At 46.0% G+C, this 13870-nt stretch overlaps 1 protein-coding gene across 24 annotated transcripts in view; it reads left to right on the top strand.

Annotated features, from left to right (window-relative positions):
• The window catches only part of LOC106591349 (tensin-1), a 185378-nt gene extending 172889 nt beyond the window's left edge, over nucleotides 1-12489 (top strand). For 15 of the 24 annotated variants that reach the window (XM_082962973.1, XM_045697916.2, XM_045697914.2 and 12 more), the window contains 15 exons: nucleotides 461-544; nucleotides 1283-1464; nucleotides 2004-2157; nucleotides 3932-4021; nucleotides 4397-4426; nucleotides 5057-5129; nucleotides 5245-5861; nucleotides 6075-6290; nucleotides 6444-6539; nucleotides 6630-6779; nucleotides 7034-7066; nucleotides 8822-8990; nucleotides 9176-9244; nucleotides 9370-9399; nucleotides 9563-12489. In XM_082962973.1, coding sequence (XP_082819099.1) covers nucleotides 461-544; nucleotides 1283-1464; nucleotides 2004-2157; nucleotides 3932-4021; nucleotides 4397-4426; nucleotides 5057-5129; nucleotides 5245-5861; nucleotides 6075-6290; nucleotides 6444-6539; nucleotides 6630-6779; nucleotides 7034-7066; nucleotides 8822-8990; nucleotides 9176-9244; nucleotides 9370-9399; nucleotides 9563-9692 — 2123 coding nt within the window. In that variant the 3' untranslated portion in view covers nucleotides 9693-12489. The remainder of the gene's footprint in view (nucleotides 1-460; nucleotides 545-1282; nucleotides 1465-2003; nucleotides 2158-3931; nucleotides 4022-4396; nucleotides 4427-5056; nucleotides 5130-5244; nucleotides 5862-6074; nucleotides 6291-6443; nucleotides 6540-6629; nucleotides 6780-7033; nucleotides 7067-8821; nucleotides 8991-9175; nucleotides 9245-9369; nucleotides 9400-9562) is intronic. The other 9 variants (XM_082962976.1, XM_082962984.1, XR_014380984.1 and 6 more) reach the window with 8 other exon arrangements.
• Nucleotides 12490-13870: the final 1381 nt, after the last annotated feature.

Genomic DNA, 13870 nt, shown 5'->3' with positions numbered 1-13870 from the left:
TCTTTCTACTGCGGATGTTGGTTTGGTGTTTGGTATTTTATTAGGATCATTAGCTGTTGTGAAAGCAGAAGCTAGTCTTCCCGGGGTCCACACAGAACATGAAACATAACATAATACTGATGTATGGTGAAGCAGTGTTTCTCAATCCATTTCTGGGGGATTCCAGAAAGTGCACATTTTGGTTCTATCCCTGCTCTAATTTCTCTCATATCTAATTTTAACTTCCATCTTTCTTCTGTTTGTTAATGACTTCACAGAATAAAATGTTCCTTTTCCTTTGTTCATTTTTTCTCTCTGTCTTTTTCTGTTTCTGTCTTGTTCTGTCCATCCATTCTTCTGCTCTGTTGGACCACCCTTCACGCCATTGCATCTGCCTCTGCACCTCCTTCCTCCTCCTTCTCTTCCTCCTCCTCCTCCACCTCCTCCTCTGCCTCCTATCCACCACCCCCACTGTGAGCAGAGTACAACGCTCGTATTCAGGGCATCAACGAAAGCATTTCCACTACGCCACAATCTGACCGCAATCGCTCTTATTCTTTCTCTGGTTTGTCCTCTCTCTCTCTCTCTCTCTCTCTCTCTCTCTCTCTCACTTGCTCCCTCTCTCTCTCTCTCTCTCTCCCTCTCTCTCTCTCTCTCTCACTTGTTCCCTCTCTCTCACTTGCTCCCTCTCTCTCTCTCTCTCTCTCTCTCTCTCTCTCACTTGCTCCCTCTCTCTCTCTCTCTCTCTCTCTCTCTCTCTCTCTCACTTGTTCCCTCTCTCTCTCTCTCTCTCTCTCTCTCTCTCACTTGCTCCCCTCTCTCTCTCTCTCTCTCTCTCTCTCTCTCTCTCTCTCTCACTTGTTCCCTCTCTCTCACTTGCTCTCTCTCTCTCTCTCTCTCTCTCTCTCTCTCTCTCTCTCTCTCACTTGTTCCCTCTCTCTCTCACTTGCTCCCTCTCTCTCTCTCTCTCTCTCTCTCTCTCTCTCTCTCTCTCTCTCTCTCTCTCTCTTTCTCACTTGCTCCCTCTCTCTCTCTCTCTCTCTCTCTCTCTCTCTCTCACTTGTTCCCTCTCTCTCACTTGCTCCCTCTCTCTCGTGACAACATTCCTCTTAAAATAAGCAAATCACTTATTTTAAGGTTGGAATGATGTATGAAACCTGGAATGTACAGTGTACATACACTCTAAAACGTATTTCCAGATCCACATTTTAGATCCACCCTAAAGTTATCGTTCTTCCTAAATACATTCCTGAAACTGAAGGAAAGCCTTTGGGGATTCCTGACGCTGTTGTTGGCGTTCCAGGGATGCGTTCCCGTGGGATGACGCCGGAGGAGGCTCAGGAGACCGTCCGCCGTCGGACCACAAGCGAGGGGCACTACCAGAGTGGCAATGAGGACCCTCCAGCCCACACGGGGGCGCCGGTGCGCTCCCCTGTCCACTCGTCAGACTTCCACATCCTCAACCCTGGAGGAAGACCCAGAGAGGTAGAGTACATACCCCTATCCAGCCACAGGCAGCAAGCTCTCTCTCTCTTTAGTCTTTATCAGCTTAAAATGTTCTTCCATTCATTGAATAGTTCATTGTTTCACTGTGAGAGTAACCATGTCTGTGTGTGTGTGTGTGTGTGTGTGTGTGTGTGTGTGTGTGTGTGTGTGTGTGTGTGTGTGTGTGTGTGTGTGTGTGTGTGTGTGTGTGTGTGTGTGTGTGTGTGTGTGTGTGTGTGTGTGTGTGTGGGCGTGCTGTGTGTGTCTATGTGGACTTTGTGTTGGTGTGTGTGTGTGTGTGTGTGTTTGTTATGTGTCGCTACCTCTGTCCGTATTTGTATCTGTGTGTTATTTTCTGTCCTCATGTGTGTATTTCCTGTCTGTGCCTGTTTGCATTACCTCTATGTGTGTATTGTCCTTGTCCGTGTGTATTTTCTGGCTCCTTCTGTTTCTGTGGGTGGGCGTGTGTTATGTCGTGTGTTGTGTGTGTGTGTGTGTGTGTGTGTGTGTTGCGTGTGTGATGTGTCCCCTCCTTCCAGGGCCCCATGCACAGCTACCGCGAGGCGTATGGGGATGGGGATGATGATGCTGACGGTCGGGCTGCTGTCAGTCCTATGTTCAGCAGTGGTGGTGAGGCCCACCCACTGACCCCTACCTTCCCTGTCTCACCTCAGACCCCTTACTTCAACATGTGTAAGTTCACCTCCCTGCAGACAGAGGGCGCCAGTAGACCTTACTCCATCGCCACAGTTAGTCAATCAGAATTATACGACTGCAATAAACGTTAAGTATGTGGTATCTTTCATACTTGCAGTTGTAGCCTAAAGTGATGCACAATAAGTGGTTGTAGAAGGGGGCCCAGTTCCAATGCTTTTATGCATCCTTCTTTACTGCCTTCTTATAAGGGAGGAACGATGCGTTCTAACATTATTTGGACAGGGCCAGAGAAAGTCACTGCTGTTACTGTAATTTTCAGTTGTTGGTGTTTTGATTGGTGGGTTTCCTAAATTAATTCAATAACACCTTTCTTTCTCATGTAGAGATTATTCACTGGTAAACTAATACTAATTCCCTCTGTGAAAGAAATTATGAGAGAGACTGGGAATAAAAATGAAAAATGACATTTTAATCATTTAGCGGGCACACTTATCCAGAGCGACTTACAGTAGTGAATGCAGAAATCTTTTAACTTTTTCATACTGTTCCTCTGTGGGAGTCAAACCCACAACCCTGGCAAGTTACATGCTCTACCAACTGAGCCACACAGGAATAGATGGAAGATAATAATGTATTTTAGTTTCAACACTTAACCTATGACCTATAAATCATGTCAGGTTAGACAGTAGATTGCTTCTTGGCACCGTAGAGATACCATAGAGATAAATACTGTATCTATCTGTATTTATCTTAATGCTTGACACATGATCATTTCAATAGACAGACTGCTTTTGGACTTATTTGGGACCAACCAGGGTTAGGGCTCCCTATTCCTGCAGTGGTCACCGCCACACTGTAGTTGAAGTAAGGACCCGCTTTGAGCCCCCAGAGACCCCCAGATACCCCCCTCTGTCTACCCCCTTTACCCTGCCCCATACCCCTGCTCTGGCCCCTGCCTGCCCTCTCTGGAGGCACTATCTTTCAAACAGACAGACAAAGAATTGATGTGGGATTCTTTGGTAAGTGGAGGATGCATGTAATTTTCAGATTACTGCTCAGTGTCCAGTCCACCACGCCAACCCTAGCCAAACCGTTTTCCACCGCTGGCAAACTGATGGAATTTCAATTCACTTCATGAATTGACTGAATAAAAAAAATGGATTGGACCCCAATCCTGGCATGTAGTCATTGTGTCTGTCTCCTTGGATATACAGTACTACTATGTAGTTACTAGATGTACTGTTCAGGATGCCATTGGTTCCCTCTCCGTGTCACCAGTCCCTCAGTGAACTGTTCTGTGTTGGTTTGCTTTCTGCATGCCGTGTCCCAACTCTTGCATGGCCAGGGCACGTTGTACTGTGTCTCCATTCACCATCCTGGTTGTCCTGTTGTTGTAGTTTGTTGGTTGTTTGGATCTGACACTACGTATTCAGCTCAGATCTTCTGTAGGCTTAACACTTACAGTTTGGTTTGGTCTCTCTCTTTCTCTCGTTATCTATCATTTCTCTCTCTCTCTTTCTTTCTCCCTCTACCGCACTTTCTATCTATCTATCTCTTTCTCGCTCTCGCCCTCTTTCTCGCTCTCGCTCTCTCTCTCTCTCTTTCCGTTTCTCGCCCTCTTTCTCGCTCTCGCTCTCTCTCTCTATTTTTGTTTCTCGCTCTCGCCCTCTTTCTCGCTCTCTCTCTTTCTGTTTCTCTCTCTCTCTGTTTCTCTCGCTCTGTTTTTCTCGCTCTCTCGCTCTCTCTCTGTTTCTCTCGCTCTCTCTCTGTTTCTCTCTCTCTCTCTCTCTGTTTCTCTCGCTCTCTCTAGCCCGTTCTCCTCCAGGCTTGGCCAAAACCCCTCTCTCTGCTTTAGGACTGAAGCCCCACCATCCAGCAGACATTCTCCATGGTGGATCAGGTCAGAACACACACACACACACACACACACACACACACACACACACACACACACACACACACACACACACACACACACACACACACACACACACACACACACACACACACACACACACACAAACACACACATACACACACACACACACACACACACACACACACACACACAAACAATCCATGGTGGATCAGATCAGAACACAAACACACACACAACCTTTTCCCATCTAGGTTTTCTTAGTCCCCCAATTGCTTCTACACACCTGCAAACTTTGGTCTCTTGCTTCTCTTTCAATGGTTTCCTCCTCCTCTTTTTCTCACCTCTCCCTCAATCACCGACTGTTTCTTCTTCTACTTATTCTTTCTGTTCTGTCAGACTGTGAATCTGTAAGCGATGAGGAGCAAGGTAAGGGCGTTTCTATGGCAACACGTGGCATCAACCTCTCATCCCCGTCACACAGAGTACCCATAATCCTTTGTGTTCGGCCATGTTTGCAAACTCCCCGTTTTGACCGGAGGATCTTGTTATGGCGTCTCGGTTTTGCTCTACCTTCTGTTGTTTGTTTCTAGAGGAATAACACAGTCCCACTATACAGGCTGCAACTGCAAACATTCTGTTTTGATTGGCTATCAGGGGTTAAGTCCTGCCTCTTCTCGAATGTCATTGGGTGCCCAATGCGTCCCAATTGTTTTGGCCAGCCCAGAAGTTTCTGAAAGGTGAAGAAAAAGTTCAGGTTAAAGTAAGGAATTTGTTAAGGTGGGAGGTAAGGTTACAGTAGGTTAGGTATCATGTCTATATTTGGTTGTTAGCCTGTTGAGTGGGCCTGTTTAATGCCTCCATCTCTCAACTTTGCATCTGTGTTTATCCCACTTTGAGTCTCCCTCAGGATGTTTCTTTTCTTTTTTTACCGTTTTGGGAATGACCTCACCAGGTTTCATTTCTGTCGGCCCCCTCATAACAGCATCCCTTTGACTTCCTGTTTAGCCTGCCAATAACTGTGTAATAATAATATATGTGTGTGTGTTTTCACTACAGACGGCCATGGTTATGGTGGACACCCCTTTAATGATCCTATATCTTCCAGTAGTCCCATCCACAGCCCAGACGGGTGAGTACTGTACTGTTCCTGAGGCACAGAGTTTGGAGAACCGAGGGGGAACTCTTGAATTAAGAGGAGTAAAGACAGTCCTTGGTTACAGCTCAGTGTTTCCCTCTCTCTGCAGCATGAGGATGACTTCCTCCATTCGGCTCCAGGCTGACTCCGGCTTCCACTCTCGCCCCTTGGAGAGCGCCCAGCACACCCCCGCTCCGTACTACGGCCCCCACTCCCCTGAGGGATCCCAGGTCAGCGTTGTGGGCCCCCTCCACACCGTCCCCGGAAGCCCCAACACACTTCACCGCACGGTGGCCACCAACACCCCACCAAGCCCCGCCCTCCAGCGCCGCCTGGCCAACCAGGCCAGCCCGGGTCTGGCTCGTCACCCCACACCGCCCAATGGAAACAGGGTGCAAGTCCCCGGCAGCCCTGTGATCCCCGCAAGAGGCTCCAGAACCGCCGCCGTACCTCCTAGCCCTTTGATGGGGCGCCACCCGATGGCCAGTGGCCACACTACGCCTGATGACAGACAGGGGGCACCACCCACGCCCTCCTTCCCAGTGTCGCCCCAGCCGATGCTTCCAGAGAAGAGGCGGATGCCCAGTGGAGAGAGGTCCAATGGGGGGCTGTCATATGGGACTCTGGATGGGAAGACCACCACACCCACCTTACCCAGTGGAGGCAGCACGCCCAGTGTGTCCACCTCTCACACCCTACCCGACCTCTCCAAATTCTCCATCTACGGTGAGAGAGGAGGTCCAATCCTAAATAGCATCTAGCCCTAGTCTCTGCCATGTTCTTTATAACTATTCAATCTATTCAGATCTAGCCAAGTGAGAGGTCATACTCAATCATGCACAGCAGAAACTGTACAGTCAATCAGTGCTTATTTTGATGGATGAAAGTCTCAGAATCATCCCTATTTCATTGCTTTGACCATTGTCACTACTTCTACAGACCAGAGTCCAGACATCAGGCTGAATGTGAAGTTTGTCCAGGACACGTCTAAGTTCTGGTACAAGCCAGACATCTCCAGAGAGCAGGCCATCAGTCTGCTGAGAGACAGGGAGCCAGGGGCCTTCGTCATCAGGGACAGTCACTCCTTCAGAGGGGCCTACGGCCTGGCCATGAAGGTGGCCTGCCCACCTCCCACCGCCCAGGCCAATAAGAAAGGTACAGTAGATCTTTAATCTTAGTCGCAGGTCTAGGATCAGATCACCCTAACCCGAATCCCAACCTTAATCATTAGGAGTGAAAACGCAAAAACAGACCTTCGATCAGAGACCTTTGATTAAAGGATGTGTTTACTGTTTTGCTTTTTGTCAGTTGGTGACATCACGAGCGAGCTGGTGAGGCACTTCCTGATTGAGACGAGCCCCAAAGGCGTGCGCCTGAAGGGCTGTCCCAACGAACCCTACTTTGGTGAGTTCCAAACATGCATATTCAACATAGAACTCGTTCATTAGCCCTCCAGCAAGTAAGTACACTTGCTAATCATGTGTATGTGTGCAGGATGTCTGTCCGCCCTGGTGTACCAACACTCGATGACTCCTCTGGCACTGCCCTGCAAGCTGATGATCCCCAGCAAAGATCCCAATGAGGAGGCCCTGGAGCTGGACACTCCCACTGACACAGTGGCCGAGCTGGTGAAACAAGGAGCAGGTGAGGACAAACTGCACCCTGCATTATTCAGCCCATTCTCTTTCATTTGATCATCAATCCATCTCCGTTCCAAGCCATCTATTACAACAGTAGATACATATAACAACAATCGAATAATAATCGGCCAAATTCTTTTTTACTTTTACTACTGTAGTTACTAAGTAATTACTATGCAGTTACACAAATACATAGTTTTCATGTACTACAGTGGTTTTGTTTCTCCTCTCATGCTCGGATACCCTGTTATGTTGCAGTAGCACAGCAACAAGTCCCCGAGGAGGCCCATGGTAAATACTGGACTGTGTTTTTGGGTTCTATTTTGGCATTATTAACCCCCTTGTCCCCACACTCCCCAGACTGATATTTCAGCTCTGCTTGGTGACCACAGAAGCTTCCCTCTCACTACCATGCCATGCCTGCCTTAGTCACATCTTTGCTTGTCATGGTTGTCACTCAAACGAGTGAAGTGTGTTTCTATAGCGCTCTTCTTCAGGTCTTATGCACGGCAGCTGTTGTGAGGTTTGTCTTCTGGATTGGACGTGTGTTCTCTTCTCTTTGGTAGAGATAGCATAGCATGGCACTACCTACCGACAAATGCATGGAGTGAGCATTCTGATCAGAGAAGAAAGGAAGATATGGAGCCACTAATATACAGCCAGCTGTTGCCTCGATCTGTTTTTCAACACTTATCCACAACAGGTTTAAATGATTGCACTAATTGTTGGTAGTTGAACTCCTTCACTGCTTCATTTTCATCATTTACATTACATTACATTTACATTTAAGTCATTTAGCAGACGCTCTTATCCAGAGCGACTTACAAATTGGTGCATTCACCTTATGATATCCAGTGGAACAACCACTTTACAATAGTGCATCTAAATCTTTTAAGGGGGGGGGGGGGGGTTTAGAAGGATTACTTTATCCTATCCTAGGTATTCCTTAAAGAGGTGGGGTTTCAGGTGTCTCCGGAAGGTGGTGATTGACTCCGCTGTCCTGGCGTCGTGAGGGAGCTTGTTCCACCATTGGGGTGCCAGAGCAGTGAACAGTTTTGACTGGGCTGAGCGGGAACTGTGCTTCCTCAGAGGTAGGGGGGCCAGCAGGCCAGAGGTGGATGAACGCAGTGCCCTTGTTTGGGTGTAGGGCCTGATCAGAGCCTGAAGGTATGGAGGTGCCGTTCCCTTCACAGCTCCGTAGGCAACGCACAATGGTCTTGTAGCGGATGCGAGCTTCAACTGGAAGCCAGTGGAGAGAGCGGAGGAGCGGGGTGACGTGAGAGAACTTGGGAAGGTTGAACACCAGACGGGCTGCGGCGTTCTGGATGAGTTGTAGGGGTTTAATGGCACAGGCAGGGAGCCCAGCCAACAGCGAGTTGCAGTAATCCAGACGGGAGATGACAAGTGCCTGGATTAGGACCTGCGCCGCTTCCTGTGTGAGGCAGGGTCGTACTCTGCGAATGTTGTAGAGCATGAACCTACAGGATCGGGTCACCGCCTTGATGTTAGTGGAGAACGACAGGGTGTTGTCCAGGATCACGCCAAGGTTCTTAGCACTCTGGGAGGAGGACACAAGGGAGTTGTCAACCGTGATGGCGAGATCATGGAACGGGCAGTCCTTCCCCGGGAGGAAGAGCAGCTCCGTCTTGCCGAGGTTCAGCTTGAGGTGGTGATCCGTCATCCACACTGATATGTCTGACAGACATGCAGAGATGCGATTCGCCGCCTGGTTATCAGAAGGGGGAAAGGAGAAGATTAATTGTGTGTCGTCTGCATAGCAATGATAGGAGAGACCATGTGAGGATATGACAGAGCCAAGTGACTTGGTGTATAGCGATAATAGGAGAGGGCCTAGAACAGAGCCCTGGGGGACACCAGTGGTGAGAGCGCATGGTGCGGAGACAGATTCTCGCCACGCCACCTGGTAGGAGCGACCTGTCAGGTAGGACGCAATCCAAGCGTGGGCCGCGCCGGAGATGCCCAACTCGGAGAGGGTGGAGAGGAGTGACTGATTATGCACCATTTATTTTTTTGGTTCTCTCCCAGCATGCAATGTTCTTTACATCAGCTCTGTGGACATGGAGTCTCTGACCGGTCCTCAGGCTGTCGCCAAGGCAATCAGCAAAACGGTGGCCGTCAACCCGTTGCCCGCGGCAACAACCGTCCACTTCAAAGTGTCGTCGCAGGGCATCACCCTCACAGATAGCCAGAGGAAGTGAGTAGTAACCATGGAAACAGGAGCACCCTACACCCACAGTCAGAGCCATAGAAATCTGTCGCTATTCAATCATTGATTCTGACTGCTATACTAGTATGTCAAACAGTTTTACTTCAATTGAGCTAGCTTGGTGACAAACTCTGAGATTTCCAACACTAACTCTGAGTTTTCTCCTGCCCTAGGGTCTTCTTCCGAAGGCACTACCCAATCAACACTGTCACCTACTGTGACATTGACCCCCAGGACAGGAAGTAAGTGTTTGAGACCAGATCTTTCTGCTGTGCTAAAGTAGTGAAAATAGTGCAAATGTAGCCTACATAGGGAAGATTTGTTGATTGTTCCTCCAAAATTAATTTGTCACATCTCGTCTTCACAGGTGGAGCAAGGAAGGAGGTGGAACGGCGAAGTAAGTCTCACAACTCAAATCCCTCTATTATACATAGAATAGGTCATTAACTAGATGGGACAAATAAGTCCCATGGTCCACATTGGCCTAGAAATAACTACATCAAATCATGAACCATCTCCTACATATTCAAACCAGGCTTTTATTTCTCTTCAAACTTCAGACTGTTTGGTTTCGTGGCACGTAAACAAGGAAGCACAACGGACAACGTCAGCCACCTGTTTGCCGAGTTGGACCCCGACCAGCCTGCTTCAGCCATCGTCAACTTCGTCTCCAAAGTCATGAAGCGATGAAACCAACGAATCCCCGACAGCCATTTTTTTTCTTCCATTTTTTTTTTTCTTCATTTTGGATTGTGTTTCATTATTTTCTTCTGTTCTTTTTGTTGAGATATGTTCTCTTTGTTTTATTCTGAGAGATGTTTGAAGGACTTGGAGGTAATCCAAGATGGCGTCAGAGGAAGTTGTGGCTGGAGTGGTGACAGTGATAACGTGGCTCGAGCTGGTGGAGGAAGATGGTTTCTTCCACAAGGTAACTGTGGAAGTCTAAGTGGAGAAGCTGTGTGCTAAACTAAGTATCAGTGGGAGAAAAGGACACTGACATTTATCAGGTTTTCGGATTGATTTACCAAAGGTAGCACTCAGAACAAGTATGTCATTATTAGATGGTCAGTTTAAGGCGTTGTAGGTTTTCTCCGTTTTTTTTTTTTACAATGGGACTGTTGAAACGAAACAGACAAAAACTGAAAGAATGCTTTCTTCTTGAACTTTATTCTGTCTTCAGAAAAATAGTTTGCCTCAGTGGCTTCTTACTAAAGAAAATTTAAGAAGACATTTTGCATGTTAGCTCGATCTTTAAGCTTGGTCCACTAAAGTCATTTGTGAACCCTCGAGTGGACATTTCCCAGGCGTGTTGTATGTTGTAAAGGGCTCAACAGCGAGAAAAAGAAACTGTTCTCAACTTCACAGAGCAGACCCTTCTCATAAAACACATTGCTTATGTTAGGTCCAGACTTGACCAGTCGATCCTGGAGCGCACTGATTGATTTCAGATGTGGGAGATGGATTACTCTGGCCTGTGGAAAGGTAGCTGGTAAATCTACTGCTGTCACTCCTCCTGTCCACACGGTGGTGCCAATTATCCACGTTTGAACTCAATCCTGCTTGACTCAGACTGATCCTCACCTGCTGGCTGCTCACAGACACTGCTACTGAACACACTGGAAACAAACGCCAGGGACTGGTCTGAGCCCTGGGCCCTAGGCACTGTCCTGCATGTTTTAGTCCAACTGCACCCCCCTCCCTCTAAACTACGTTCAACATCACCAAAACGGCCATTCTACGCTGTGTTCTATGAAGACTTTAACCCTAAGACAAGAAAACAGAGGTTGTTTGCCTTGTTAGAGACTGCATGATATTATAAACCATTTTTGGACTCTACTAAAGAGTCCTAAAAAGAAAAAAGAACATGTAGACAGCCTTTTGTTGAAGTAGTTACTCGATGGTGAGATGCGATATTTTTTTTTATTTTCTTGTTCCATCTTGCAGCAGGGTTTCACTGTATCAAGCAAGGTTGTCTTTCATTTTTAACCAAAAGGGAATTTATCCTCTCACCAGATCGCATCTACATACCTTTAGACAAACGTAGAGGTTGTCACACTGTGTGTAAATGCCTGCTTCTCAAATACACACTACTCACCCATCTTCCATAAGCTAAGGAAAAACAATATTGATATGAAATGTATATAGATATACTACTTTGAAAGGTGACATAGCTAAAAAAAAATATTTATTTTTGTTGCTTTGTTCCTCCATGATAACTCATATATACATATATTGTACAGTCTACATAAAGAAGATTACCTTAAGGATTGAGAAAAAAATACTTATTTTGGCTAATGAAAGGCTTTTGGATATATATGGTGTACATTACTCAGTACATGTATGTTTGTTGTAGCTCGTCATGTTTCTTCTTCGCGTTCTCAGAGATTGAGGTTAGGCATGTATGGGATGAAAGCATATGATTTTTACAGGAAAAATGCATGGACAAAACCGTCCGGGTGGTATACCAACATAATGTTCAAGTTCGTCTTAACCGCTGCCATAATACAGTGAATAATATCAGTTACATGGCAAATGTTGTTGCCAGTTTTAGGGTCAGCTCTTGAATATGGATTTACCATATTATGAAAATATGAAATGTTCTTAAAAAAAAGAAAGAAAATGTTTTTATAAGGGAAGCATGAGAACATTTCATTTAGAAGCCGACCTTAAATGCAATATGTAAACAACAACGTGCACCCCATCATAACGACATTATGATTTGCCAAAGATTCAAACACATAACTTCTATGGTGTCTACATGTTTGGCTTTTTTCCAAGGAAACTGTGATGCTAAGCTGAATGAATTCATAAATGTTCCTTCTGTTGCCAGTAAATATGCAGACCCACATACCGCTAACACCACCATTATATATGAACTTCCCTATTCTCTCTCTCTTCCTCTCCATTGTAACAGAATGGAGTTGGGACTATTGTCAGCCCGTTTAGAAATACCAAGCACTTACCAATGGAATACCACAACCATACAACAGATGCAGAGATGCAAACAATTACTTTTTATCATTTCATGTGAATATCAGTGTTGAAGGCAAAATGTTGTCTACAATTCTTCTAATCTCTTTTATTTGAGCTACTACGTCTAGCTATAGTCACCCCGATGTCCAAACCGTGGCCCTCTGTGGCCCTCCGTGGCCCTCTCAAAAGCAACATGATTTATTTATTCTCCTTATTTATTCTTTATTTGCCGGTATGTTTTTTCTTTTTCTTTTAAGTCCTCAACATTTCAAGCTACATGACCCCGCGGTTGTCAGTCAGTGTTAACCAATGGAAAAGGAATGTATTTTTGTGTGGAGGTGTGTGGAGGAGTTCAGTGTATAGAGGGGACTTAATGAGTGTGTGAATGTACTACTAAGGATGTACAGAAGGGTCTTGTGTTTTTTTCTTCATTTGCATTATACTGTCATGGCTTACCTGTTCCTGAGGAGAAAAAAAAAACATTAAAGCAATACAAATCCGTTACAGTAAAACATACGGTGGTTTGAGCGTTCATTTTCTCACTCATTGTGTGTAGTCATCTTAATTAACTGTGTCTCTTTATGGCTATGACTATCTAGGTGTGCGTTCAGAAATTCACTCTGGAGTGCCAGAGAGCGCTCTGGGCGTTCGTAAATTCAGTGTTGTCAGATTGTCCATTCATAAATTCTGAGAGTTTCGCTCCCGGAGTGTTTACAGCGCACACTGGACGCTCTGGCCGAGAAGTAGGGTTGATCCGAGAGCGTTCTGACCACACAACGGCAGTCAAGCACTCAGGCTCACTGGCTAAAGTTAGCTAGCATGCTAGCTACTTCCAGGCATAAATGAGAGAACACCTCACTCTGACCATGTTACTCGCCCTAGCAAAGCTGGTTAGGCTGTTTTCATGTTATCTAGAGTGTTGCTGACTGTAACTGTGCTGCTGGCAACAAATGAATTACGCTTTTTTGCCGATGTTTACTGACACCGGCCATATTCAATGGGTGTTGAGCGTTCGTAAATCCATCAGTTATTCTGAGCTTTGGCACATTCAGACAAGAGTGCTCTGAAATTCAGAGTAGATAGCCAGAGTGAATTTACGAATGCTCCCTAGATCAGTTTCCCAACTCCAGTCCTCCAGTACTCCCGACAGTACAGATTGTTGTTGAGGCCCTGAACAAGCACACCTGATTCTACTTGTCAACTATTCATCAAGCCCTTGACAAGTTGAATCAGGTGTTTTTGTCCGGGTCTACAACAAAAATGTGTGCTGTTGGGGGTACTGGAGGACCGGAGTTGGGAAACACTGATCTAGGCATTCTTCTAAACACAGAGACCAATCCTCACTTGAGATCTGTCCACCACACAATTCTGACTTGCATTAATCATGGCTTGATGTCAGTGGGAGATTTATCCAAACATTTTACTTACACATTTCAGTTCCAGGTTAGGATTCGGTCCAAGGAACTGATTGGTCAGAGCCAGGCTTACGCTGTGAAAAATTTGCCTGTGGTTACATATTATAGCCACTCAGTGGCAGTATCTGTCCTTCACAACAGAGTAGGCTAATTTCCTGCATGCATTTATTGAACAGGTTATTAACAGTTTCTGAATATGTATGTAGTTCAAATAGCTAGTACAGCCTATGCAAATCAAATATTTTAGGAGGTATCCCCCAAGTATTTTAGCCTATATTGATTTAGTGTTTTGAAATGTGAGCTCTGTAATCTAACAATTTCTGTTCTTAATGAAGATCATTGCGATGGCAAACCACTGAGTCTTTTTCCTAGAAAATAAATGTTACCTCGCTGTCGATCATCAAAGCATGTTCTTCACTGCATGCTATGTTGAGGTTAAACATCTGCGTTCAACTGACAAACTCAAACACCATCAGAACA

Source organism: Salmo salar, chromosome 16 (assembly GCF_965601325.2).
Source record: "Salmo salar chromosome 16, fSalSal1, whole genome shotgun sequence".
Lineage (NCBI taxonomy): Eukaryota > Metazoa > Chordata > Actinopteri > Salmoniformes > Salmonidae > Salmo > Salmo salar.
This window is presented reverse-complemented; position numbering and strand designations above follow the sequence as displayed.